Below are 26,628 nucleotides of genomic sequence, written 5' to 3' on the forward strand. Positions count from 1 at the left end.
AGTATATCATAAAATAGTATGTGGGAGTTTATCATGGTGTAGTTAGTAAGTTTTATTATAGTACGTTATATTGTCAGTAATACATTCTTCTTGTATAGCATGTCATAGTGTTTTATAGTACAGTGTATCACAGGACAGTATCTCAGTTTAATATTATATATTACTGATATAGCCTGCTAGTTCAGCATGTGACGGACATGTCGGTGTCATAGCATGACATATATATGACATACAGATATAATGTCATTGTGTTTTACTAGAGGAACCAAATCAGACTAACAGAGGGAACGCTGGTGTGCAGATGAGACAAATGATCATCATCTCTCTGTCAGACCGGAGTCACCATCTGGAGGATGAACCCTGTGGACATTTGAACCCTGAAGCGTCCTGAACAGACAGGAAAACTCCACGTTTCCTCAACATGGCCGCCGCAGCGCCCCACAGCCTGAAGGACGCGTCTCTTTCCGGTTTAGACAGACAACAGAAATGAAGACTTCCGAGTCCATCTGGTTAAAGAATTGCACTTTATTGATGAGCAGATTTCCATACAATTTATTCCCTTTGATTGGTTAACAGTCAGAAAGAGTTTCCGTCAGCTCTGGACCGGACCGGACCGGACCGGACCGGACCGGACCGGTTCAGTTCTGTCGGTCCAGTGCTGAAGAAACACCGAGCCACAGTACCAAAACACAAAGTCAGCAGAATCAACAGCTTCACAGTCAGCAAGTCAAACAAACAAAAAAGGAAAGGAAATCGACCAACAGGCTGAAGGCAGTGCGTGTTCCCATGACAACCACCTGTCGCCATGGTGACCAGTGGAGTAAGTCAATCAGTCTGGGATCTACAGAAAGGAGAGACTGAGCATGTGCATGACATCCAAATCTGATTGGCCGTGGCGATACTCCGTCCTGAGGTTGGAAACTTCAAGCTTCCTATTTTAATTTGATTTCCACTTCCTGGAACAATATTTGGTTGCTAAGCAACACAAACCAAAGCTCTGCTTACTGGCTGGATCTGTATTAATACCGGGCAGCCGAGTTTAGTTTCAGGAAGAAAAAATGTGATTTACAGAGGGAGGGGGGGGGGGGGGGGGGGGGGGGTAGCGCTAGTAAGGCTGTTTCTTGATGAAGCGTGAGAACATGGCGAAGGCAGCGATGGGTTTGTCTGATGGAACCATGTGGCCAGAACCCTGCAGGGAGAGAACCACAAGGTTAGACTTCTGACCAAATAGATGGCAGGAACCAAGCTGACTACAGAACAGTTTACTGTTCTACAGTGTAATGTTCCACAGTGTAATGTTCTTCAGTTTACTGTTCTACAGTTTACTGTCCCACAGTGTAATGTTCTACAGTTTACTGTCCCACAGTGTAATGTTCCAGTTTACTGTCCCACAGTGTAATGTTCCACAGTGTAATGTTCTACAGTTTACTGTTCTACAGTTTACTGTCCCACAGTGTAATGTTCCACAGTGTAATGTTCCACAGTGTAATGTTCCACAGTGTAATGTTCTACAGTTTACTGTCCCACAGTGTAATGTTCCACAGTGTAATGTTCCACAGTGTAATGTTCTACAGTTTACTGTCCCACAGTGTAATGTTCCACAGTGTAATGTTCCACAGTGTAATGTTCCACAGTGTAATGTTCTACAGTTTACTGTCCCACAGTGTAATGTTCCACAGTGTAATGTTCCACAGTGTAATGTTTCACAGTGTAATGTTCTACAGTTTACTGTTCTACAGTTTACTGTCCCACAGTGTAATGTTCCACAGTGTAATGTTCCACAGTGTAATGTTCTACAGTTTACTGTTCTACAGTTTACTGTCCCACAGTGTAATGTTCCACAGTGTAATGTTCTACAGTTTACTGTTCTACAGTTTACTGTCCCACAGTGTAATGTTCCACAGTGTAATGTTCTACAGTTTACTGTTCTACAGTTTACTGTCCCACAGTGTAATGTTCCACAGTGTAATGTTCTACAGTTTACTGTTCTACAGTTTACTGTCCCACAGTGTAATGTTCCACAGTGTAATGTTCCACAGTTTACTGTCCCACAGTGTAATGTTCCACAGTGTAATGTTCTACAGTTTACTGTCCCACAGTGTAATGTTCTACAGTGTAATGTTCCACAGTGTAATGTTCTACAGTTTACTGTCCCACAGTGTAATGTTCCACAGTGTAATGTTCCACAGTGTAATGTTCCACAGTGTAATGTTCTACAGTTTACTGTCCCACAGTGTAATGTTCCACAGTTTACTGTTCCACAGTTTGTCTCACAGTGTAATGTTCTACAGTTTACTGTTCCACAGTGTAATGTTCCACAGTTTACTGTCCCACAGTGTAATGTTCCACAGTGTAATGTTCTACAGTTTACTGTCCCACAGTGTAATGTTCCACAGTTTACTGTCCCACAGTGTAATGTTCTACAGTGTAATGTTCCACAGTGTAATGTTCCACAGTTTACTGTCCCACAGTGTAATGTTCTACAGTTTACTGTTCTACAGTTTACTGTCCCACAGTGTAATGTTCCACAGTGTAATGTTCTACAGTTTACTGTCCCACAGTGTAATGTTCTACAGTTTACTGTTCTACAGTTTACTGTCCCACAGTTTACTGTTCTACAGTTTACTGTCCCACAGTGTAATGTTCTACAGTGTAATGTTCCACAGTGTAATGTCCCACAGTGTAATGTTCCACAGTGTAATGTTCTACAGTTTACTGTCCCACAGTGTAATGTTCTACAGTGTAATGTTCCACAGTGTAATGTCCCACAGTGTAATGTCCCACAGTGTAATGTTCCACAGTGTAATGTTCTACAGTTTACTGTTCTACAGTTTACTGTCCCACAGTGTAATGTTCCACAGTGTAATGTTCCACAGTTTACTGTTCTACAGTTTACTGTCCCACAGTGTAATGTTCCACAGTGTAATGTTCTACAGTTTACTGTTCTACAGTTTACTGTCCCACAGTGTAATGTTCCACAGTGTAATGTTCTACAGTTTACTGTCCCACAGTGTAATGTTCCACAGTGTAATGTTCCACAGTGTAATGTCCCACAGTGTAATGTTCCACAGTGTAATGTTCTACAGTTTACTGTCCCACAGTGTAATGTTCTACAGTTTACTGTCCCACAGTTTACTGTTCTACAGTTTACTGTCCCACAGTGTAATGTTCTACAGTGTAATGTTCCACAGTGTAATGTCCCACAGTGTAATGTTCCACAGTGTAATGTTCTACAGTTTACTGTCCCACAGTGTAATGTTCCACAGTGTAATGTTCCACAGTTTACTGTTCTACAGTTTACTGTCCCACAGTGTAATGTTCCACAGTGTAATGGTCTACAGTTTACTGTCCCACAGTGTAATGTTCCACAGTGTAATGTGCTACAGTTTACTGTTCTACAGTTTACTGTTCCACAGTTTACTGTCCCACAGTGTAATGTTCTACAGTTTACTGTCCCACAGTGTAATGTTCCACAGTGTAATGTTCTACAGTTTACTGTCCCACAGTGTAATGTTCTACAGTTTACTGTCCCACAGTGTAATGTTCTACAGTTTACTGTTCTACAGTTTACTGTCCCACAGTTTACTGTTCTACAGTTTACTGTCCCACAGTGTAATGTTCTACAGTGTAATGTTCCACAGTGTAATGTTCTACAGTTTACTGTCCCACAGTGTAATGTTCTACAGTGTAATGTTCCACAGTGTAATGTTCCAGTGTAATGTTCTACAGTTTACTGTCCCACAGTGTAATGTTCCACAGTGTAATGTTCCACAGTTTACTGTTCTACAGTTTACTGTCCCACAGTGTAATGTTCCACAGTGTAATGGTCTACAGTTTACTGTCCCACAGTGTAATGTTCCACAGTGTAATGTTCTACAGTTTACTGTTCTACAGTTTACTGTCCCACAGTGTAATGTTCCACAGTGTAATGTTCTACAGTTTACTGTCCCACAGTGTAATGTTCTACAGTTTACTGTTCTACAGTTTACTGTCCCACAGTTTACTGTTCTACAGTTTACTGTCCCACAGTGTAATGTTCTACAGTGTAATGTTCCACAGTGTAATGTCCCACAGTGTAATGTTCCACAGTGTAATGTTCTACAGTTTACTGTCCCACAGTGTAATGTTCTACAGTGTAATGTTCCACAGTGTAATGTTCTACAGTTTACTGTCCCACAGTGTAATGTTCCACAGTGTAATGTTCTACAGTTTACTGTTCTACAGTTTACTGTCCCACAGTGTAATGTTCCACAGTGTAATGTTCCACAGTTTACTGTTCTACAGTTTACTGTCCCACAGTGTAATGTTCCACAGTGTAATGGTCTACAGTTTACTGTCCCACAGTGTAATGTTCCACAGTGTAATGTGCTACAGTTTACTGTTCTACAGTTTACTGTTCCACAGTTTACTGTCCCACAGTGTAATGTTCTACAGTTTACTGTCCCACAGTGTAATGTCCCACAGTGTAATATTCCACAGTGTAATGTGCTACAGTTTACTGTTCTACAGTTTACTGTTCCACAGTTTACTGTCCCACAGTGTAATGTTCCACAGTGTAATGTTCTACAGTTTACTGTCCCACAGTGTAATGTTCCACAGTGTAATGTTCTACAGTTTACTGTCCCACAGTGTAATGTTCTACAGTTTACTGTCCCACAGTGTAATGTTCTACAGTTTACTGTTCCACAGTGTAATGTTCTACAGTTTACTGTCCCACAGTGTAATGTTCTACAGTTTACTGTCCCACAGTGTAATGTTCTACAGTGTAATGTTCCACAGTGTAATGTCCCACAGTGTAATGTTCCACAGTGTAATGTTCTACAGTTTACTGTCCCAGTGTAATGTTCCACAGTGTAATGTTCTACAGTTTACTGTCCCACAGTGTAATGTTCTACAGTGTAATGTTCCACAGTTTACTGTCCCACAGTGTAATGTTCCACAGTTTACTGTCCCACAGTGTAATGTTCCACAGTTTACTGTTCTACAGTTTACTGTCCCACAGTGTAATGTTCCACAGTGTAATGTTCCAGTTTACTGTCCCACAGTGTAATGTTCTACAGTTTACTGTCCCACAGTGTAATGTTCCACAGTGTAATGTTCTACAGTGTAATGTTCCACAGTGTAATGTTCTACAGTGTAATGTTCTACAGTGTAATGTTCAACAGTGTAATGTTCAACAGTGTAATGTTCTACAGTGTAATATTCCACAGTGTAATGTTCTACAGTGTAATGTTCCACAGTGTAATGTTCCACAGTTTACTGTCCCACAGTGTAATGTTCCACAGTGTAATGTTCTACAGTTTACTGTCCCACAGTGTAATGTTCTACAGTGTAATGTTCCACAGTGTAATGTTCCACAGTTTACTGTCCCACAGTGTAATGTTCCACAGTTTACTGTTCTACAGTTTACTGTCCCACAGTGTAATGTTCCACAGTGTAATGTTCTACAGTTTACTGTCCCACAGTGTAATGTTCCACAGTGTAATGTTCCACAGTTTACTGTCCCACAGTGTAATGTTCCACAGTGTAATGTTCTACAGTTTACTGTCCCACAGTGTAATGTTCTACAGTGTAATGTTCCACAGTGTAATGTTCCACAGTGTAATGTTCTACAGTGTAATGTTCCACAGTGTAATGTTCTACAGTTTGTTTTACAGTCAAGACATTAAAGCTACAGCAGGAAAACAGTGACCAACAGCAGCCCAGCCTGTTGAACAGCTGGATGATTGACGGGTGGACGGCCGGCTCATGGCGCCGCGGCAGAGCGGCCTGTCCCATAGAGAGCAGGTGCAGGTGCAGGTGAACAGTAACACTGTGGTAGTATTTACTGCAGCAGTGAGGACAGGAGGTGCAGGTGCAGGTGCAGGTGCAGGTGGTGAGAAAGAGCCGTGGCGTTTATCTTGATGTGTTTACCTTGACGGTGAGGAAGGCGATGTTGTTGAACTCCTTGACGAAGCCTCCGACCTGCTGACCGTCTCTGTCGGTGTAGGTCCACGGACGACGCTTCACCTCCACCTGCACCAGCAGAGACATCGTTTACAGAAACGCTTCAGAGCACGGCAGGAAACCTCGCAGCAGGCGGCATGTGGACATGAAGGATGAAAGACCGATTCCACCGAGCTGAAATCCAGACCGGACCGCCTGCCTCGGCTCCCTGCTGATCTCTAGTCACATTAAGGCTTTGCTAAAGGGTCGAGTCCCAGTTCGTGTCAAAACGATAATACAACACTTGATTAAATTTGCGCTCCTGATTTGAAAGCTTTCCAGGGCAACATAAATGTTTTCATGTGTGGGGGGATGCTCCTGACTCTGCACTGCACAGTTACCTGAGGGATGAGAGTCTGGCTGGTTTACTCATGCTCCATTAACCCTCCACCTGCTGATTCAGTTCAAAGTAGTCCACCGTCTTCATTATTCCAAATCCAGGTTGCACTAAATCTACTATTCTGCCTCACTGCTGAGATGTGGAGACAGAGGACAAACCGCCTCACACCTTCTGCTCATCACTCACTGAATTCTGGACAAACAGTTTTGATTTGTACTCAAAAGCTTCTAAAAGGCCGATTCAAGCAGAAGCTGAACTTTCCATCTGTGGCTGCTCCCAGTCCACTCTGCTGTCCTAAAGCCATGAGACAGACCTGCATGCTGGGTTGACCGTGGCCAAACCACCTTCTCCCCTCTTTTCCAAGATGGATGCCTGAAATGTTTTCAGTCATAGAAATGGAAAGACTCGGGTTCCTGAGAACTAACTCTCTGAAGAACTTCTGAATCATCTGGGATCCATTCCTTGAGTCTAGGGAAGGACGAATAATCGATCCTAGCTCATCTGTCACGACCCTCATCTGAAACTTAATGTGCAGCACTCTTTACTAGTTTCAGTTTGGCAGCCCCCCCGCCTTTTCTTTAATTTTATTTATTCATGTTTTATTTCATTTATTTTTGCTGTTTTTATTTGGCCTTGTCGCTTTGTGTGTGTGTGTGTGTGTGTGTGTATCTGTTTTGGTTGTTGGTTGTTTCTGTTTGTTGAAATTTGTGCTCCTTCGTTCTTATTACGCATCCTGTGGTTTCCATGGTAACCTACCTCCTGGTCCAGAGACTCGACGAACCACTCGTCCCCCATGAAGTTGCAGGCCATGTCCACGTCTCCGTTGTACACCAGGATGCGGTAAGTCTGCAGAGAGAACAGACCACAGACTGAACTGCAGTCCTGGATGTTCATACGTACAAAAAAATGTGGATTTACCAACTTGTCAGTAATCTGCCTTGATAAATAACCACAACTTCTCAACCACCATCATGCTCCTGCACAGCCGCTCATTAACATAAATACACGCCCCCAATTGACCATATATGGTGACAACCTTCCCTCTAAATGCTGCAGGAAAGGTCACTGATGCCTCTGTGCTGAACTGACTGGACAAAGAATGCAGAAATGCAGAAATGTAGTTTTTGGTAACTGAGGTTGCGGCACCACAAAGTGCTTCTGGACACTTGATGGCAGATTAATAAACAAGTTAAAACATACAGCCTGTCAGCCGGTGTGAGCGGCATCAAACTGATTTATCAGCAAACAGTGAAATAAAAAAAAACAAAAGCCAAAAGAATTAAAGTCAACAAGAGGGACAGACGGAGACCGGCCTGTCCGATGTGGACCGGACACTTTGGACCAGATACTGTCGTGATAAATAATTATCATTTGAATATATTTCTCTCAGCCTGCAGCTCCTCCCTGAAGGAGGTGGGCAGAGGTCCAATAAAACTAAATCTGCTGAGTCGCCACTCATCGCTCGCAGTTAAACGTTGGTGCGCTGTCTGAACACACTCCCTGCTCAACGCTCCCTGCTCAACACTCCCTGCTCAACGCTCCCTCCTCAATGCTCCCTCCTCCCTCCTCAACGCTCCCTGCTCAACACTCCCTCCTCAACGCTCCCTCCTCCCTCCTCAACGCTCCCTCCTCCCTGCTCAACACTCCCTCCTCAACGCTCCCTCCTCCCTCCTCAACGCTCCCTCCTCCCTGCTCAACGCTCCCTCCTCCCTGCTCCCTCCTCAACGCTCCCTCCTCCCTGCTCAACGCTCCCTGCTCAACGCTCCCTCCTCAACGCTCCCTCCTCCCTACTCAACGCTCCCTCCTCCCTGCTCAATGCTCTCTGCTCAACGCTCCCTCCTCCCTGCTCAACGCTCCCTGCTCAACGCTCTCTGCTCAACGCTCCCTCCTCCCTGCTCAACGCTCCCTCCTCCCTACTCAACGCTCCCTGCTCAACGCTCCCTCCTCCCTGCTCAACGCTCCCTCCTCCCTACTCAACGCTCCCTGCTCAACGCTCCCTCCTCCCTGCTGAATGCTCCCTCCTCCCTACTCAACGCTCCCTGCTGAACGCTCCCTCCTCCCTGCTCAACGCTCCCTGCTCAACGCTCCCTCCTCCCTACTCAACGCTCCCTGCTGAACGCTCCCTCCTCCCTGCTGAACGCTCCCTGCTGAACGCTCCCTCCTCCCTGCTCAACGCTCCCTGCTCAACGCTCCCTCCTCCCTACTCAACGCTCCCTGCTGAACGCTCCCTCCTCCCTGCTCAACGCGCCCTACTCAACGCTCCCTCCTCCCTGCTGAACGCTCCCTCCTCCCTACTCAACGCTCCCTGCTGAACGCTCCCTCCTCCCTGCTCAACGCTCCCTGCTCAACGCTCCCTCCTCCCTGCTCAACGCGCCCTACTCAACGCTCCCTCCTCCCTGCTGAACGCTCCCTCCTCCCTACTCAACGCTCCCTGCTGAACGCTCCCTCCTCCCTGCTCAACGCTCCCTCCTCCCTGCTCAACGCTCCCTGCTCAACGCTCCCTGCTCAACGCTCCCTCCTTGTTGTTGCCTTTTATGATTGCCTTTACTCTGAATTGCATCACCCATATTAATATTTAAAATGATGCCAATCAGTGGATTTAATTCAGTATGCTTATGGACTAGATAATGTAGTTGGACAATATGCATGTCCAAATTGTTTGTGAATGGTACAACATGCACTTTTAGTCTCAACTGCTGCAGTCGAAGCATCATGATATTAATAATTCTGAAAAGGCCGGTTCATCTGATCGTCTGTTCCTGTCGCTCTTTGCGGCCGGTCAGCTGTTCTTACAGTCCATACATCTTCAGTGTAGGTTAAAAATAGTATGATTACATTTTATTAAATGGACAAAGCCTTCAAAACAAACTCTCATACCAACTGATGGACCAGCTGACCCTGTGAACCTTTTTCTAAAAGGTCCTCGAATCAACGAAGAGTTCACAGCTTTGATTTATTTTTCTAACATTTGTGCAACAGGTGGAAAGATGGATCAAACTGATGGATCAAACTGATGGATCAAACTGATGGATCAAACTGATGGGTCGTAATGATCCATCTGATAACTTCTGGTCTGTCATCTGTAAAAAGGGGATTACAGTGTCTATATAATTCTGATTGATGGGTTCTTAACCGCTATCAGGAATCTGATTGTTTACTAACCAGCGCGCCCAGCAGCTTGAGGTACTGCTTCCTGACGTCCATGTAGAGACGGCCGTACTTCAGGTTCACCTCAGAGCTGGAGCAGAAGGTTAGAGGTTAAAGGTCAGGAGTCCTCAGTTACCTGGTTAGTTAGCCAGTTAGCTCAGCTGAGAGTTTCACATCTAGAGACGAGTTGGTGACTAGGACCGGTTTCAGGTTTACCTACAGATGACTAGGACCGGTTTCAGTTTTACCTGCAGATGACTAGGACCGGTTTCAGGTTTACCTGCAGATGACTAGGACCGGTTTCAGGTTTACCTGCAGATGACTAGGACCGGTTTCAGTTTTACCTGCAGATGACTAGGACCGGTTTCAGTTTTACCTGCAGATGACTAGAACCGGTTTCAGGTTTACCTGCAGATGACTAGAACCGGTTTCAGGTTTACCTGCAGATGACCCAGTCCAACGCCTTGGGGCTGATGTGCAGAGCGGCCTTCACATACGGGTTGTTGAGGTAGAGGGTGGAGGGGGTGGAGTTGGTGCAGGGGGGGTCGAGTCGCACTTGCTGGTAGAGAGACGCCATGCCACGCAGCTTCTGCACACACACAGAGTTCAGCTGATATGGGGGGGGGGGGGGGAGAGAGAGAGACAGAGAGAGAAAGAGAGAGAACAGACTGACCTGGTTGAACAGCTGACTCCACTGGTGGTTGATGAAACTGTTTCCCAAGTCTCTGATCACCAGCTGACGTCCGTCAAAACTGAAGCAACAACATCGGCAACATGAGCAAAGGCAACCAAAATTAAACCAGTCGACAATACACCCCCCCCACCCCCAAGGCTGTCAACTCTGACCAGGTCAAAGGTTAAATCAGTTTACCTGACTCTCTGGCCGACGCCCCCGGGACACGGAGCGTACAGGTTGTACATGTTCAGTCCTGAGCTGTAGACAATATACTGAACCTCAGCCAGCTACAGACAGGTCAGAGAGAGAGAGAGAGAGAGAGAGAGAGAGAGAGAGAGAGAGAGAGAGAGAGAGAGAGAGAGAGAGAAGCCAATCAGGAACAGACTGGATGGGTTAAACCCATTCAGACCAGACGGGTTAAACCGGTTCAGACCGGTTCAGACTCACCCTGTTGGAGCAGTTGGGGTTGTGGTTGTTGAAGAAGTCACACTTCCCGTCTTTGCAGCAGAAGGTCTGAAGCTCCGCCCACAGCCGGCTTCCCAGCAGGCCGTGGTAGTAGGCGAAGAACACCAGAGAGTTGTCGTTCATCTCATAGCTGGACATCCCGTTACCCACAGCAACGCCCTATAATACAGTACTGTTACTGCAGTAATACTGCGATACTGTTACCTACAGCATACCATTACTGTAGTAATACTACAGTAATACTGCGATATCGTTACCTACAGCATACCGTTACTGCAGTAATATTACAGTAACCCACAGCAACGCCCTGCAATACAGTACTGTTACTGCGGTAATACTGCAATACTGTTAGCTACAGCAAACTGTTACTGCAGTAATACTGCGATATCGTTACCTACAGCATACCGTTACTGCAGTAATACTGAGACAGGACAGTAGTAATCCAGCAGTACTTGGTTGTTATACTACAGTACTTTGTAGTAGTATCACAGCAGTGTACCTGCAGGTTGAGGGTAGCAGTACAACAGTACTTGTTAGCAGTACTACAGTAGTATTGCAGTAGTGCTACAGTAGTACTTGGTAGTACCTGCAGGTTGAGGCTGTCGTCCTCCATCACCCTCTCGGCCAGCGTTGGGATGTAGATTCCTGCGTAACTCTCTCCCGTCAGGAACAGCTCGTTCTTCTTGAACTCAGGAAACAGACGCAGAAACTCCTTCAGAGCCAGGAAGTTGTTCATGGAGACCTGGAGCAGAAACAGACATCACTACCCACAATCCCCCGGGCCGAAACACCGCCGATCGGAGGCTCGGTCAGATCCGATCCGGTCGGCGGAGATCGCGGACCCAAAGGACCCTAATCGGAGCCAAGGTCACAGCAAGGTGAAGGTTTTAAAAGTCAACAAAACTTCGAACCTTCAGTCCCTCTGAAGTTCAGTTACAAACTTTCTTCTTCTGACGCTCCTCAGACTGATATACTGATGCACACTGCATCCATGTGCATGTTAATACAATCAATCAAGATTTTCAGTCTGTTTTGTAATAAAGGTTAAAGCTGATGGACTCAGCTGTTTGTACTGAAGTACATCCCGTGACACCAGCTGAGCCTGACTTGATGATGTAATGATGATGTCAGCAGACTGACCTCTGTGTCGTTGGTGGTGTAGTTCCGGTCATCGGAGTAGGAGAAGCCGACGCCCACCGGAGACTCCAGGTACAAGACGTTGGCGATCTGACAACCAGGAAGTGAATTCAACATGTGACCGAGTTTCAGGAGGATTACTGGCTGATGTGTGATGTCAGACCGGGGGTCAAAGAGAAGAGTTGAGGTCAAAGGTCAGCTCACCTTGTTCCAGGAGTAGGGGTTGTAGTCCAGAGACTCGCCGTCGTCCTGGATCTGAAACACACACACACACACACACACACACACACACACACACACACCTTAAAATTGAAGGAACGAAGACTCAGTGATGTTTTTGTCTTCATGCCTTTAGATTGAATGTTGCTTCAATGACTTCAGACCAGTCGCCCTCACACCAGTTGTCATGAAGTGTTTTGAAAGACTGGTCTCAAGACAGATCAAATCCACCCTGGACCAACACCAACATGCCTACAGAGCCAGCAGATCACCAGATCACCAGATCACCACACAGCACGGCCCCACCTTGAGCACCAGAGGACATGTGAGGATGCTTTTCATAGACTATAGTTCAGATTTTAATACAATCGTCACCAGCAGAATGGTCTCCAAGCTGCGTGAGCTGGCCGCAGGCGTCCTCACCTAGCGCCTGTCTGTGGTACTCCAGCTGTACTGTGGCAGAGAGTCGTAAGCACCGCCCAGAGAACCGTCCGAACCCAGCTTCCCACTCTGGAGGACACCCAGGCCCAATCTCAAACCAGCTCTCACCCACCACCACCTCACCACCAAGTGTCACTCCACATCAAGCTACACTCTCAGCTGTGGAGGGTAGAAACACACTGACAAAGTGTGGGCCGCCCTCGCCACTCTACCGGACGAAATGGAAGCAGTCGTCACCATGGTAACTGATAGACGGCGTGCTCGTGCGGCTGTTTTGCCGTTTCAAATTTTACGAGAGGCAATAATAACAGGTTGCAACTGTCCTGTAAACACATAACATCCAAAACCATGAGAATGAAATGTGAAACTGGACTCTTTTTTTATGTTGGCATAAAGACATTTATGGGTTTGCTACAAGTCAACGACCTGAGGGACAAATTGATATTCTCCTTTTTTAGTTTTAAACTTCACCACATTCTGTGATTCTGTTTGAGGCTGTAAGTCAGCCTGAGGAAAACAAAGCTGTGATTGATCAAAAATACTTGACAAAGTAGAAAGACGGAACTTAACATTACAACTCTGCACTGAAAAAGCCTCCCGCATCCGTCATTCACACTTCCTGGTTCCTAGTCTGATGTCATTCACACTTCCTGGTTCCTAGTCTGATGTCATTCACACTTCCTGGTTCCTGGTCATCAGACAGAAGTGAATCTGCTGACAGATTTAACTAAAGCCTCCTGTTGTGTTCAACTCCCTCAAATTCAAAAGGATCACATTCCTGCTTCCTTCAGGTGTTCCAACCATAGAGATCAAACAGCAGAGGGGACATGACGTCATTAAGCGTGGGATAATCGTCCGCCATCTTACCTGGGTCCAGTTTACCTGCAACTACAACAGCTGCCACTGCTGTCCTGATCTGGACCTAACTGCTGCACTAAAGGACCAAAGAGACCAGAGAGGCTGCAGCACCTTCCACACGTCAGTAGAGTAGAAGATCCGCCATGCTAAACATACGTTCTATAGTGTTTTCTATAGTATTTGTATAGTACTCAGTAGCAGCACCGCAGCTGAAAATGCACCGATTTTCTTTTATAATTAAATGTATTTCTGCCAAGACGCACCTTAATGACGGAAGTGACACATAGTGGCGTGTGGTGGCAGACAGAGAGGACGTTCATTTGCATATCTGTATAGGCTACTATGGATTTTAAGTTGATTCAAGTGTAGAGATGCTTGTTTTTACTGTAGTCGATTACTTGTTTACATGATGGCATGTATATTATTTCTTTCTTTATGGATTGTAATCTTAATTGCAGGCTAAGAAGCCAATAAAGTAAAAAAAAAAAAAATGTGAGGGCCTATGTCCATTATTACCTGCTTAAATTGGCTTAGAGCTGACACACTAACCACTTAATGGCATTACATTTGCCTTTTATTGTACATTTTATCTGGGTGTATTGTTAGGTGTGTTTCAGTGATGGTGATATTTAATTGCTGCCAACATCTGTCTGTTGCTACAACAACAGATCATTTGGGGGTTTTACATTAAAAATAAACAGATTTTCATATATACGCTTAAAGAATCAGGCTGTTGTTTTTTAATGCATTGCTTACCATCAACAAATCCTATGAAAATAACAAAATCAGCAACGTTTTGTTTTGCCAACAAGTCTCGTCCATGTAGCCGGTGCCCAATGCAGCCATAGAACTGCATTGTATTAAAAACTATTAAACCCCGTCACAGAGCCATGCTGCTGCTCTGCAGAATATTTCATCATCACGATGCACCGGGCCGGACGACTTTTTCCTCAAACAACTTAATAAGCCGACCGTAAACACGTTTCCATCTCAGGAAAGTAGTTCCGTAGCACAGAAAATAGTCCCCGGCGTAATGAAGAATTTGTTCCCATTTGAATTTGATTTGGTAATAACTACAACAGCCTGACTTTTCATGGTAACAGTTAGAGATTTTTAAAACTGAAACTATGTCTTTGTGAGCTGTATTTAAAGGTTTTTAGCTTATAGTTGGAGCCAATGACTTCCGGGTTGAAGGCTAAAAACGGAACGTGAGAAGTCAGAAAGTAACGGGAGGAGAGCAAACGCATTGTTGATTTTGTTATTTTCATAGGATTTGTTGACGATAAGAAATGCATTAAAAAACACCAGCGTTATCCTTTAATACAACCAGAGTACCAAAGAAATCTGAGAATTATAAAGTCTTCTTGAAAAAAGGATTGATAGTTTCTGTAAAGTAATGCACCAATAAAATACTTCCAGAAGATAATCTTTATGATTGAAAACATAATTACTTCACATAGTTCAGCTATTTTTATCTACAAACTACAGAAATGCCTCATGTTTGGTTCCATTTTAGACAGTCACAGTTGTCTTGCACACAGTGAGCTAAATAAAAAGTAGTAGTGATGTTTCAATAAAAAATATTAGCATTATAATGGCAGCATAAGGCACTATCACCATTGGTTCCAATTACAGTCAGCTGAGAAGTGTACCCAGGTAAGATGGCTGCCATATGGTCCCATTCCAGAATAGGAAATCTCCATGACAGGTCCCCTCTACTGGTTTATCTCTATGGTTCCAACAGCCACACTTCTGTCATCCGAGCACAGCTTCCTGGTTCAACAGGTTTTGTCGGCCGTGTGGTTTCATTTGTAGGAACCGGTTTGATTCAGATGCTTTGTGGCAGCAGCAGCTCAGCTGCCACAAAGCAGGGAAAGGCTTGAAAATATGAAGGAATGAAATATAATGTTGGAATCTCCATCTGCCGAGAGGATGAAGAGAGCTTCACTCCAGTGGAAACATGGCCGCCCACCGTCTGAAAACAGCTGTGATCCGTCTTCCACCGTCCAGACAAGAGATGGACGATGAAGAAACTCAATACAAACTGTCAGTCTGCTGTGTCAGGAACATGAATGGTGATATCAGCTCCATGTTATTCTGCTGTCAGGAACATGAATGGTGATATCAGCTCCATGTTATTCTGCTGTCAGGAACATGAATGGTGATATCAGCTCCATGTTATTCTGCTGTCAGGAACATGAATGGTGATATCAGCTCCATGTTATTCTGCTGTCAGGAACATGAATGGTGATATCAGCTCCATGTTATTCTGCTGTAGTAATCACTAATGAGACTCTTGACCATCACAGTTTCACAAGCTCTCCATCCAAATTATATTATTGTCACTTTGTAATGACATTTTTAAATTGCTGTTTACATTCTAGCAGCCAATGGCATCGCTAGAAAGATTTGAGTCTCAGAAATAAACAGAATTCTGCACAGTCAGACTTTGTTGTCACTGAAGTTTTATTGATCACATGGTATCGTGTTGATCGTATTGATCCTGAACTCAGATCACGTGTCGAGTCGTACCAGGAGAGAAACAGATCGTCACAAACGCCTCTAACGCCTCACTGCTGATCGCTTCTCAGGGGTTACCTACCAGGAAGGTTAGGGTTAGAGGTCAGAGGTCGTTCCTACCAGGAAGGGTCCATGTTCAGTCAGCAGTCCGTCCAGGGAGCTGCAGCCCGGCCCGCCGTTCAGCCACAGAACCAGAGGGTCTGCAGCCGGATCCTGCTGAGACTCCACCAGCCTGCAACACAGTAAACCAGCCAGGTAAACAGCCAGGTAAACAGCCAGTAAACAGCCAGGTAAACAGCCAGGTAAACAGCCAGGTAAACAGCCAGTAAACAGCCAGTAAACAGCCAGTAAACCGACTGAGATTCCTGTCTCATGCTCTGGTGTTCGGTGCGAGGCAGCAGAGTGCCGCAGTAGAAAATCATAAGACACATAATAAAATAATAAAGCTTCACTGCAGGTTTTTGTTCCAAACTCCACTGTGTCAGATTTAATGTTTTCTAGTTAAATATCTGATGACATCACTACATTATGTGACCCGCCTGTTTACTACACCAACAGCAATGGAAGTCACTCTGTGGACTTTATTATCCTTTATTTTTTTATACATTTAATGCAAATTGTTTGTTTTTTAAACGATCAAATAAACTAAAATTGATTTATTTTCCCTCTTGGTTGTGAAAAACACTGACCAGTAGTGCAGGTGTTAGTCACTGACCAGTTACTGACCAGTAGTGCAGGTGTTCAGGTGTTAGTCACTGACCAGTTACTGACCAGTAGTGCAGGTGTTAGTCACTGACCAGTTACTGACCAGTAGTGCAGGTGTTCAGGTGTTAGTCACTGACCAGTTACTGACCAGTAGTGCAGGTGTTAGTCACTGACCAGTCACTGACCAGTAGTGCAGGTGTTAGTCACTGACCAGTTACTGACCAGTAGTGCAGGTGTTAGTCACTGACCAGTCACTGACCAGTAGTGCAGGTGTTAGTCACTGACCAGTTACTGACCAGTAGTGCAGGTGTTAGTCACTGACCAGTCACTGACCAGTAGTGCAGGTGTTAGTCACTGACCAGTTACTGACCAGTAGTGCAGGTGCTTCCCATCAGCGACAGACAGGTAACCAGAGAACTGTCTGAAGCTCGGCTGTTTCTGAAGACCAGGAAGGAACTTCACTTCATCTGCTGCTGGAGCCGCTTCTCCTCCAGACAGACCCACCAGGACCAGGACCAGGACCAGGAGCCACAGCATCTACAGAGAAACAGGCAGCAAGAAACAGCCAGTCAGCACCACACACACACACACACACACACACACACATCTGGACAGAAACAGCCAGTCAGCACCACACACACACACACACATCTGGACAGAAACAGCCAGTCAGCACCACACACACACACACACACACACATCTGGACAGAAACAGCCAGTCAAGCACCACACACACACACACACACATCTGGACAGAAACAGCCAGTCAGCACCCCCCCCCCCCCCCCACACACACACACACACACACCTGGACAGAAACAGCCAGTCAGCACCACACACACACACACACACACACACACACACCTGGACAGAAACAGCCAGTCAGCACCACACACACACACACACACACACATCTGGACAGAAACAGCCAGTCAGCACCCCCCCCCCCCACACACACACACACACACACCTGGACAGAAACAGCCAGTCAGCACCACACACACACACACACACACACACACCTGGACAGAAACAGCCAGTCAGCACCACACACACACACACACACACACACACACACACACACACACACACACACACACACACACACACACACCTGGACAGAAACAGCCAGTCAGCGTTACAAGCTGTTCACTGAAGCTCACAGTAAACTCCTTCCTGGCAGCTCGTGGTTCCACAGCAGAACCTCAGCTGTTCTAAGCTTCTGTTTCCAGCTGTTCAGAAGAGATTTTAACGATGTAAAGTTTGGTTTGGTGTGACGTCATTCAGCAGGCGACCACACACTCCAATCAGTCTGTTAAAGTGGAAAAACAGCGAACTAAAACAGTTAAAGACGAGTCAAACCCGGAAACAGGTTACTGATGCTAACAGCTAACAGCTAACAGCTAACCGCTAACTATCACACAAATAACAAAAGTGGGAAAGTCCAGATTAAACTGAACATTTTACATTTTATATTTTAACCATTTTAACGTTACTCGCCTCTCCTCGCCGGTATTTTGCCCGTTTCTTCTTCAGCTGGTTAAACAGCTGCTGCTCATAAGGAATCACAGCAGGTCATATGATCAGCCGGTCACATGACGCACGTCACATGACGCTTCCCGGAAGTCTCAGCTCAGACTGAACCAAAGTTCTGTTTTCTGGTGGAACTTTGATAATTAAGTCATGTTCAGTTTATTTATAAAGAACATTTAAGTGGAAAAGCAACAGCAGAGACTGATATACACTCCCATTCACATGCACAACACACACACACACACACACACACACACACACACGCACACACACACACACACACACACACACACACACTATAGATCCACAGACATGTGACTCAAACAGTCATGTGCAGTTTTGACCAGCACCTTTGGCTCGTTGCATGATGGGTAGAAACGTTGTCCGACTGCGCAGCTGCTATAATATTTCTATAATATTTCATATAAACAGAAGGAGGTGAAGTCTGTTGATCCAGCAGCTCTATCTAAACTCTTCAGTTCATCACTTTACACAATAAAGAGTCTGCTGCCAGTTCATCAGTCACACTAAATACAATCGTCCAAATCTAAATGTGTATCAATAAAAAAAACATATCCAGTATAAAGTAACATTTCTACTCAATTGCATTGGACAATTTCTTATTTTGTGTTTTATAAAGCACTTTGTACCTCTTGTTTTGAAAAGTGCTGCATAGATAAAGTTTAACTATTTCTACTAGCCTACATAACATGTAAGAGAAGAAGATTCTCGTGGATCCAGCAGTTACAAACCAATCAGCTTGTCACATCATCAGGAAGCCGCAGCGCAGGTCGTATTGAATCACTTCTTCACAGTCTGAACTGAACAGTTCAGCTGCAGAAACATCCAGACAGTCCACATGTGAAGGATGAAGATCCACATGTGAAGGATGAAGAGGATGAAGATCCACATGTGAAGGATGAAGATCCACATGTGAAGGATGAAGACACCAACAGTCCGGACCGTCCAGCAGTTTCATCCTGTTCTGGGGTAAAATAAAATCTGTGTGTGAGTTTGACTTTGAACAGTTGTTGATCTGGGTTAGGGTTCCTCCGTGTTCCTCCGTGTTCCTCCGTGTTCCTCCGTGTTCCTCCGTGTTCCTCCATGTTCTGCCAACAGGGAGATTCTCCTTCAGACCTTCGTTCCAGATCCTGAGCTGAACTGAAGTCTGCAGATTAGCCAACTAATGTTTTAATTTACTGCCTTACTGGATGCTGCAGCAGCAGTAATATCAATATATCACTGTAATATATGTGTATATATACTGTATATATCTAATATATCCAAGTAGACGCATGTAAATGGAGAATAAAATGGGGCCCAGGAGTGAACCATGTGAGACTCCACATGTCGGCTAAAGAGAACCTGAGACCAACATGAAATGGTACGATCTACAGTAAAGACAGTAGAGACAGTAATAAAATGGTACGGTCTACAGTAAAGACAGTAGAGACAGTAATAAAATGGTACAGGCTACAGTAAAGACAGTAGAGATAGTAATAAAATGGTACGGTCTACAGTAAAGACAGTAGAGACAGTAATAAAATGGTACGGTCTACAGTAAAGACAGTAGAGATAGTAATAAAATGGTACGGTCTACAGTAAAGACAGTAGAGATAGTAATAAAATGGTACGGTCTACAGTAAAGACAGTAGAGACAGTAATAAAATGGTACAGTCTACAGTAGAGACAGTAGAGATAGTAATAAAATGGTACAGTCTACAGTAGAGACAGTAGAGACAGTAATAAAATGGTACGGTCTACAGTAGAGACAGTAGAGACAGTAATAAAATGGTACAGTCTACAGTAGAGACAGTAGAGACAGTAATAAAATGGTCACTGCTGACAGTCTCGGAGGAGGCGGAGCCTTCCAGTCGACCCTCAGGGAACAAAAGGCTCTCGTGCCTAAAAGGCCTGTAGCGCTTAAGGTGGGAGACGGGCACTACAAATAATTTACTAAAAATATTGATACATTATTTTCACATAAAAAAACCTGTTTCTTAGACTGAAGGTAATGAATTAAAATTGTAGGACGAGCAAAAATAACCTGTTTAAAAAAACACCAGGAGCAGTGAGCAACTGATTTGAACTCTTGCAGGAACGACATATCGAGGACAGGTGGAGGACTTCATGTTAAACTGGTTCATGGCTTCAGAACAGCTCGTCACAATGGAAATATCACCAGGGACACACGAGTCTCTGCAGTCTGATGTTTTGGTTCAAAAGAAAAGGAACAACTGAATCAACACTGAAGGCACTTTGGAGTTACGCTGGTTCTTCAAAATAAAGTCAGAGAGATCAGCTGCTCTTGTAATCTGATCCTCGTTCTGATATTTTAGTGTTTCGTTCTACACAGAAGCTCGTCTGGAGACAGATACATGAGTAGAACTAAAATATACTGAAATATAATGTGATGAAGCAGCCGTCCGTCACCAACAGCACACTGCACTGCTGTCCTGGCTGAACTCATTTTGCTTCCCTCCCAATAAGCATTATACATAATCCAGCTGGGGATGCAAAACAGTTTAGAGGAAAGCATCGGTTCAGTCCAGTAACAAACAAACCAAAACAAACAAACCATCAGTGGATATAGAAACTTTATTAGACCGTCATCAGTTAGATACAGAAACATGCAGCAGAGAAAAACATGAGAAAAACAATCATGAATCGAAGCAGAATGTAAACAGTGAAGCAGCGAGTTTTCCTTCCAGCTGTGATAAAGTTAGAAGACGGAGGCTCCGCCCACAGCCGCTGGAACACTTTGGGCTACAAAGTTCCTCCGGCCGCCATGTTGGCTCTGCGGCCCGACTCCGTGGTTGTCGCCATAGTGACACCTGTTTGTTCTACAGCAGACCGTAGTACAACCTGGAGTAATGCAGTGTGTATGTGGCTCTGGTACCGCCTGGCCAAACCAATGAGCTTTACCACCAAACTGTCTCCGGCGGCGGAACGCCGGTCGGTTCTGCCGACGCGGAGAAGTTGCCAGCAGGGCAGAAATGTCCAAAATAACATAATAGAGTTCTGATGAAAGCAACTGAAATGTTCGGTGCATACGGCAGAGTGACACAACTTTCCTGATCTACATTCACTGAACAGAACAGCTGTTCAATAGGAAGACGTCCCATGATGCAACACAGTTCCACCTATGAGCTGTTTATCACCAGAAACTGGAGAACGGCCGCAGTTCAGAAAACATCAGCAGAGAATTCTGAGTTCTGTCAGTCAGCACAGAGACAGTCCATCCGTCTGCAATGAGATGCATGAAGAAGAAGAAGAAGGCAGCTGTGTGTGTGCGTGTGTGTGTGTGTGTGCTTGTGTGTGCTGGGGGGGGGGGGGGGGGGGTTTGTGCTGGTGTGTGTGTGTATGTTGTTGGGTTGACGGTGAAAATGACGCTGGCTGATGCTAATGTTGTGACATCATCCTGCTGCGGTCCAATGGGATCCGAGCTTGCTGATTGACAGCTTCAGCACCAACAGACGTTGGGCCAGCCAGCCAGGCATCTGGTCTGACAGAAAGAGGGCTGGTCTGACAGAAAGAGGGCTGGTCTGACAGAAAGAGGGCTGGTCTGACAGAAAGTGGGCTGGTCTGACAGAAAGTGGGCTGGTCTGACAGAAAGAGGGCTGGTCTGACAGAAAGTGGGCTGGTCTGACAGAAAGTGGGCTGGTCTAATTTTTTGGGTTACATGGAAGAACAACTAAATGTCAAAATGTCGGCTGCTGGCTCGTTACATCGTCTCCATGGAAACAACTAAAGGACGTGCGTAATGGAAATATGTCAAATAAAACATTCGTACAAAATAAATAAAATAAGAAAAGTATATATTAACAATAAAAAATGAGCGCATAAATAAATGTATGTATAGATTAATACATCACTGAATAAATAAGTAGCTTTCATCACTCAGCAGCTCCGGTACTTACTGACATGTTGGATATACAGTAACAACAGCAGTGAGATAAATAGAATAATAACATTTATGTACAATCTGTCCAGAGCTGCCAACCATCACTCCATCCATGGTGAACTGGTTTCAACTGGTTTCAGCTGGTTTCAACTGGAAACCAGCAGGCTAACCCTTGTTAGCATTTCTCAATGAAGCCAATGGATCAGCTTTCTGCTTCCATTGGTTTCAATGGGGAATGCTGATAGCTGACATGTTGTTAGTTCACTGGTCAGTTTTTCACCACAAAGTGATGAGTGTCTGGTGAAGAATAATAATAAAATCCCAAAAGTCCAATTAATATTCAATATTATTATGGCAAACAGCTCTGGACTGGAGCGTCTAGAGAAGACAACAACAACAACAAGTGTCTGTAGTGTCTGTCAGTGTGTGTGTGTGTGTGTGTGTGTGTGTGCGTTGTCTATGTCTGTTGTGTGTGTTGTGCCTGCACTGCGCTGTGTGAAGCATTCACCTCTGTCTGGTTAAATGTGACTGCTATGTGAGGTTAAGCTGATCATAATGGTTGTAATGTTTCTTTAAAGACAACAATGATTCTAACATGGAAACAATCACTAATTGGCGAGCCACCCAATCGTGTGTGAGAATGCCCCACAAGTTAACCAATCAGTGACAGTGAGAACAAACATTTGCTTTACAGGTTAAAACATTCACAGGAAGAAAATGTGACTCCAGTAAAAACACTCAGTCTGTCACAATCCCATAATCCTTCACTGGGAGCTCATGCCTTCTATTGGTCAACTGTCTGTCAAGCTGGTGTTTTAATTCTTTATCTGATGCTCCGTCCCTTTAACCGGACCTCCTTCCCCTTGCTAATATTTCGTTCCTTTAACTCACATTTTATGTCGTTAGGTGTTTGTCCAGTTCTCCAGTTGTTTCCAGTCTGGCTCCTGTCTGGTTCTACTTGGTGCCGGTCCAGGCCCGGTCAGAATGTGGCGAGGGAGCGCAGAGCTCCGAGTCGGAGTCCGACTCCCCCTCGGCAATGTAGGGCCGAACGGTGGCGCAGCGGGAGGCGCCTCCTCCTCGGTGGTCTCCTCCTCCTCCTCGGTGGTCTCCTCCTCCTCCTCGGTGGTCTCCTCCTCCTCCTCGGTGGTCTCCTCCCAGGTTGGAGGAGTAGAAGCCGTTGTTGAGGAAGTCCAGGTTCTCCCTGGACTGAGAGATGGAGAAGCCGCTGAAGGAGCGCTCCAGCTCCTCATGGTCCACGGACGGGATGGAGATGGAAGTATCACTGTCCGGCTTCACCTCCTCCCCTCCTCCTCCTCCTGTTTCGTTAGCTCTCTCTCCTCCTCTCTCTCCTCCTCTCTCTCCGGTGCTGTGGCGGTGAGATCTGCCCCCACTGTGTCTCTCTCCAGCAGGAGGTGGTGGGAGTCGAACCAGTGACCTGTCGCCCACTGGACTCGGAGTGTTGCCGTGGCTTCGTTGGGGAGGGGGTGGGGCTTGCTGGTGGAGCTGGGAGCTGATTGGCTGCCAGGAGGTGGAGGGAGGGCAGGAGGGGGGGTCGTAGTTCCTGTGTCCGGTTGAGCTGGTGGACCTGATCATCTTAGTGATGGACCGACTCTTCTCCACATGGTCACCAGGACACGCCCTGCAGGACACATCAACAACATGTCAACAACATGTCAACAACACGCCAACAACACATCAACAACACGCCCTGCAGGACACATCAACAACATGTCAACAACACGCCAACAATACATCAACAACATGCCAGCAACACGCCAACAACACGCCAACAACACACCAACAACACATCAACAACATGTCAACAACACGCCAACAACACGTCAGCAACACGCCAACAACACATCAACAACACGCCAACAACATGTCAACAACACGCCAACAACACGCCAACAACACATCAACAACACATCAACAACACGCCAACAACATGTCAACAACACGCCAAAATCACATCAACAACACGTCAACAACACGCCAACATATGAATGATGGCTCATGCATGTAACCAGTTCACAGGCTCCTGGTTGATAAAGTGGGACCTTCCACCATATTTGCCCAGTCTGGACTAGAGTCTGGACTAGAGTCTGGACTAGAGGAACAATCCCAGTGTCTCAGCCCAGTGTTCACAGAATAAGACAATAAGACGCTTAAACACTGGGATGGTTTCTCTAGTCTGGACTAGACAAAAGGCCCAGGTCAGGGATTTCCTCCTACTTCTATATTTCTATATTTCTATATTATTGTTGTTATATATTGTAGTATAATGCACATACTTTACATATTTTTATTTTATTGTAGTATAATGCACATATTTTACACATTTTTATATTTATTTCTTATTTCTATTTTTCTTATAATTTCTCTATGCCTATATATATTTATCTTCTAGAATGTGAGCGACTGCAACGAAACCCAATTTCCCCTCGGGGATCAATAAAGTATTTCTGATTCTGATTCTGATTCTGATATTAACAGTGTTGTAGTCAAGACCGCCTCAGTCAAGACCAAAACAAGACCAAGACTTTTTATGGTCAAGACCAAGACAAGACTGAGACTGAAAGAGTACGAGACCAAGATCAAGATTGAGACTGCTCGCAATTTACAATTGTAAATGTAACACCAGGCAAAATTGCCACAGCCAAGTTTTTCTTTTACGCTATTCAGGAACTCCTTATTGTTAGAAAATCCAAACCGGATTACCACAGAGGACGCAGACATTGCTGGCTGCTATGGAGGTGCTGTGCATCGGCCAAATCAACAGCATTCAAAGCTATAAGGTGATGAGAAGTCATGGCCAGTTGGATTCAAAACATGGGAAATCCCTGAGCTAAGTCCATTCTGGAATGAGGTACATCAAGCCCTATAAGAGTCTTTCATTTTGACATCCCACAAAATCCAAGGGCGGCCCCACTAGGACTGATACCAGAAGGTTTACAATTACAGATCCAGCTCACAGTAGTTATCAACTGGCTAAAACCTGTCACTCCCACATATCATTTATAGAAACAAAGAGTTTGGGACATCTATGATCTATGACCCCCCCACCTAACTCAACTCTCCACCAGATGATCAGTTTTCAGCTCAGCTCCTCTCTTCACCAGAACATTTGGCCTCCAGTCTGATGAGACTACATAGTCGATCATCAACCTTTGGCCCAAGCTGCTGGACCCACGTTCACTGTCTTCACACAAGGTGTTTGTGGTAGATAATCACGACACACAACCACAACTATATCTACTATATCTAGACCGGCTCCGACCGGAGGACCTTGGAATGGACTGGCTTTATATCAGAGTTATAAACAGTGAATGTTTCATCATAGTGGGACTGACTGGAGGATCTTGGAGATGGACTGGCTCTTCTCCAGATGGTCTACAGGACTATGGTAGGGCGGGGCCGGGTCAGGCTCCTTTGAACCAAAGTAGGCATCTGTCTCGGCCTGAGGGATTCCCATTCGCTGGATGTAAATGTTTACCAGGAAGTCTAACTTCCTCTCCATGGACAGGACCTGGGGACACGAGCAGACAGACAGGTGGTGACGGGTGAGACTGACCAGACAGAGTAAAGAACATACTTATTTAACATAATACAAATTTCAAATTGAAAATGAGGCTGCGTTGAGAAAACCAGCAGCATGAGTCGTGACTCATGCTGCAACTGATAAAAAATGATCATTGAATTAATGATTATTCAAGCATGAAAATTAAACAGATGACAGGTAAAAACATTTTTAACAAATATTACATGATTCAATGTTGATCATTGTTTTGATGCTGTTTTCTTGCTTTGGAATGAATAAGTCAGTCAGTGTGAGAACGGTCCTGATGCTAGCAGGTACGGACTGCTGTTCTACCAGAAATATAAGGTTTGGCAAATGAAATCATATTGACCAACACTGTGAGCGCTGTATATTACTGGTGTATATTACTTCCAGGTGTTTATCATTCATCTGAAAGGTGTTTGCTGCTAACAGTTAGACTGGTTGCTAGCGGTTACCTGCTTCTCCACCTTCCCCAGCCGTCCCATCATGCTCGGGTCCTCAGGAAGCTCCTCATTGGCTGCTTTGGGACGGTCCTTGTCTGCGATTGGTGTTCCCCTGCCGACAATCTGGTCCACTCTGCCAGTCAACAGACAGAATAGTTCAAACTCTGAGCTCAGGAACAGTGAAGACAAAATAAATCAAACTCCAAGCTCCAGGACAGTGAAGACAGAATAAAACCCTAAAACAATCCAGAACTGACTGGACAAAACCCTAAAACAATCCAGAACTGACTATAAAACTAAAACAATCCTGAACTGACTGTAAAACCCTAAAACAATCCAGAACTGACTGGACAAAACCCTAAAACAATCCAGAACTGACTGTAAAACTAAAACAATCCAGAACTGACTATAAAACCCTAAAACAATCCAGAACTGACTGGACAAAACCCTAAAACAATCCAGAACTGACTATAAAACCCTAAAACAATCCAGAACTGACTATAAAACCCTAAAACAACCCAGAACTGACTGGACAAAACCCTAAAACAATCCAGAACTGACTATAAAGCCCTACAACAATCCAGAACTGACTGTAAAACCCTACAACAATCCAGAACTGACTGTAAAACCCTAAAACAATCCAGAACTGACTGTAAAACCCTACAACAATCCAGAACTGACTGTAAAACCCTA

General features: G+C 45.0%; 2 protein-coding genes across 12 annotated transcripts in view; both read right to left on the minus strand.

Annotated features, from left to right (window-relative positions):
• Nucleotides 1–507: 507 nt before the first annotated feature.
• Nucleotides 508–18,093, minus strand: ctsa (cathepsin A). Of its 3 annotated transcripts, XM_078283640.1 has the most exons (15): nt 17,994–18,071; nt 17,608–17,805; nt 16,864–17,030; nt 15,909–16,020; nt 11,955–12,005; nt 11,754–11,840; nt 11,200–11,355; nt 10,596–10,772; nt 10,344–10,435; nt 10,146–10,224; nt 9,913–10,061; nt 9,488–9,563; nt 7,082–7,171; nt 5,914–6,015; nt 508–1,189 (listed from the first exon to the last, which is right to left on the minus strand). In XM_078283640.1, exons 3-15 carry the CDS (start codon nt 17,028–17,030, stop codon nt 1,106–1,108), a joined length of 1,422 nt encoding a protein of 473 aa, XP_078139766.1. In that variant the 5' UTR covers nt 17,608–17,805; nt 17,994–18,071; the 3' UTR covers nt 508–1,105. The 3 variants fall into 3 exon arrangements, with proteins under 3 accessions (XP_078139766.1, XP_071751899.1, XP_078139765.1); XM_071895798.2 differs by lacking the exon at nt 17,608–17,805 and having other exon boundaries at nt 17,990–18,093; XM_078283639.1 differs by lacking the exon at nt 17,608–17,805 and having other exon boundaries at nt 17,994–18,072.
• Nucleotides 18,094–22,410: 4,317 nt separating this feature from the next.
• Nucleotides 22,411–26,628, minus strand: part of kcnq2b (potassium voltage-gated channel, KQT-like subfamily, member 2b) — a 50,450-nt gene continuing 46,232 nt past the window's right edge. For 5 of the 9 annotated variants that reach the window (XM_078283555.1, XM_078283554.1, XM_078283553.1 and 2 more), the window contains exons 16-19: nt 25,948–26,068; nt 25,318–25,459; nt 23,106–23,558; nt 22,411–23,003 (exon numbers count right to left, since the gene is read on the minus strand). In XM_078283555.1, coding sequence (XP_078139681.1) covers nt 22,885–23,003; nt 23,106–23,558; nt 25,318–25,459; nt 25,948–26,068 — 835 coding nt within the window. In that variant the 3' untranslated portion in view covers nt 22,411–22,884. Of the gene's footprint in view, nt 23,570–25,283; nt 25,460–25,947; nt 26,069–26,628 lie in introns of all 9 variants that reach the window. The other 4 variants (XM_071895796.2, XM_071895794.2, XM_078283551.1 and 1 more) reach the window with 3 other exon arrangements.

The sequence above is a fragment of the Centroberyx gerrardi genome, chromosome 5, assembly GCF_048128805.1.
Source record: "Centroberyx gerrardi isolate f3 chromosome 5, fCenGer3.hap1.cur.20231027, whole genome shotgun sequence".
NCBI classification, from domain to species: domain Eukaryota; kingdom Metazoa; phylum Chordata; class Actinopteri; order Beryciformes; family Berycidae; genus Centroberyx; species Centroberyx gerrardi.

What these genes read in the sequence shown, in the direction of transcription:
- ctsa (XM_071895798.2), bottom strand. Translation starts at nt 17,030, where the DNA reads ATGCTGTGGCTCCTGGTCCTGGTCCTGGTCCTGGTGGGTCTGTCTGGA. An exon ending in ACCCCAACTGCTCCAACAGG is followed by an intron (nt 10,436 to 10,595) that starts GTGAGTCTGAAC and finishes ACCTGTCTGTAG; the next exon opens with CTGGCTGAGGTTCAGTATAT. An exon ending in TTGGACTGGGTCATCTGCAG is followed by an intron (nt 9,564 to 9,912) that starts GTAAACCTGAAA and finishes CTTCTGCTCCAG; the next exon opens with CTCTGAGGTGAACCTGAAGT.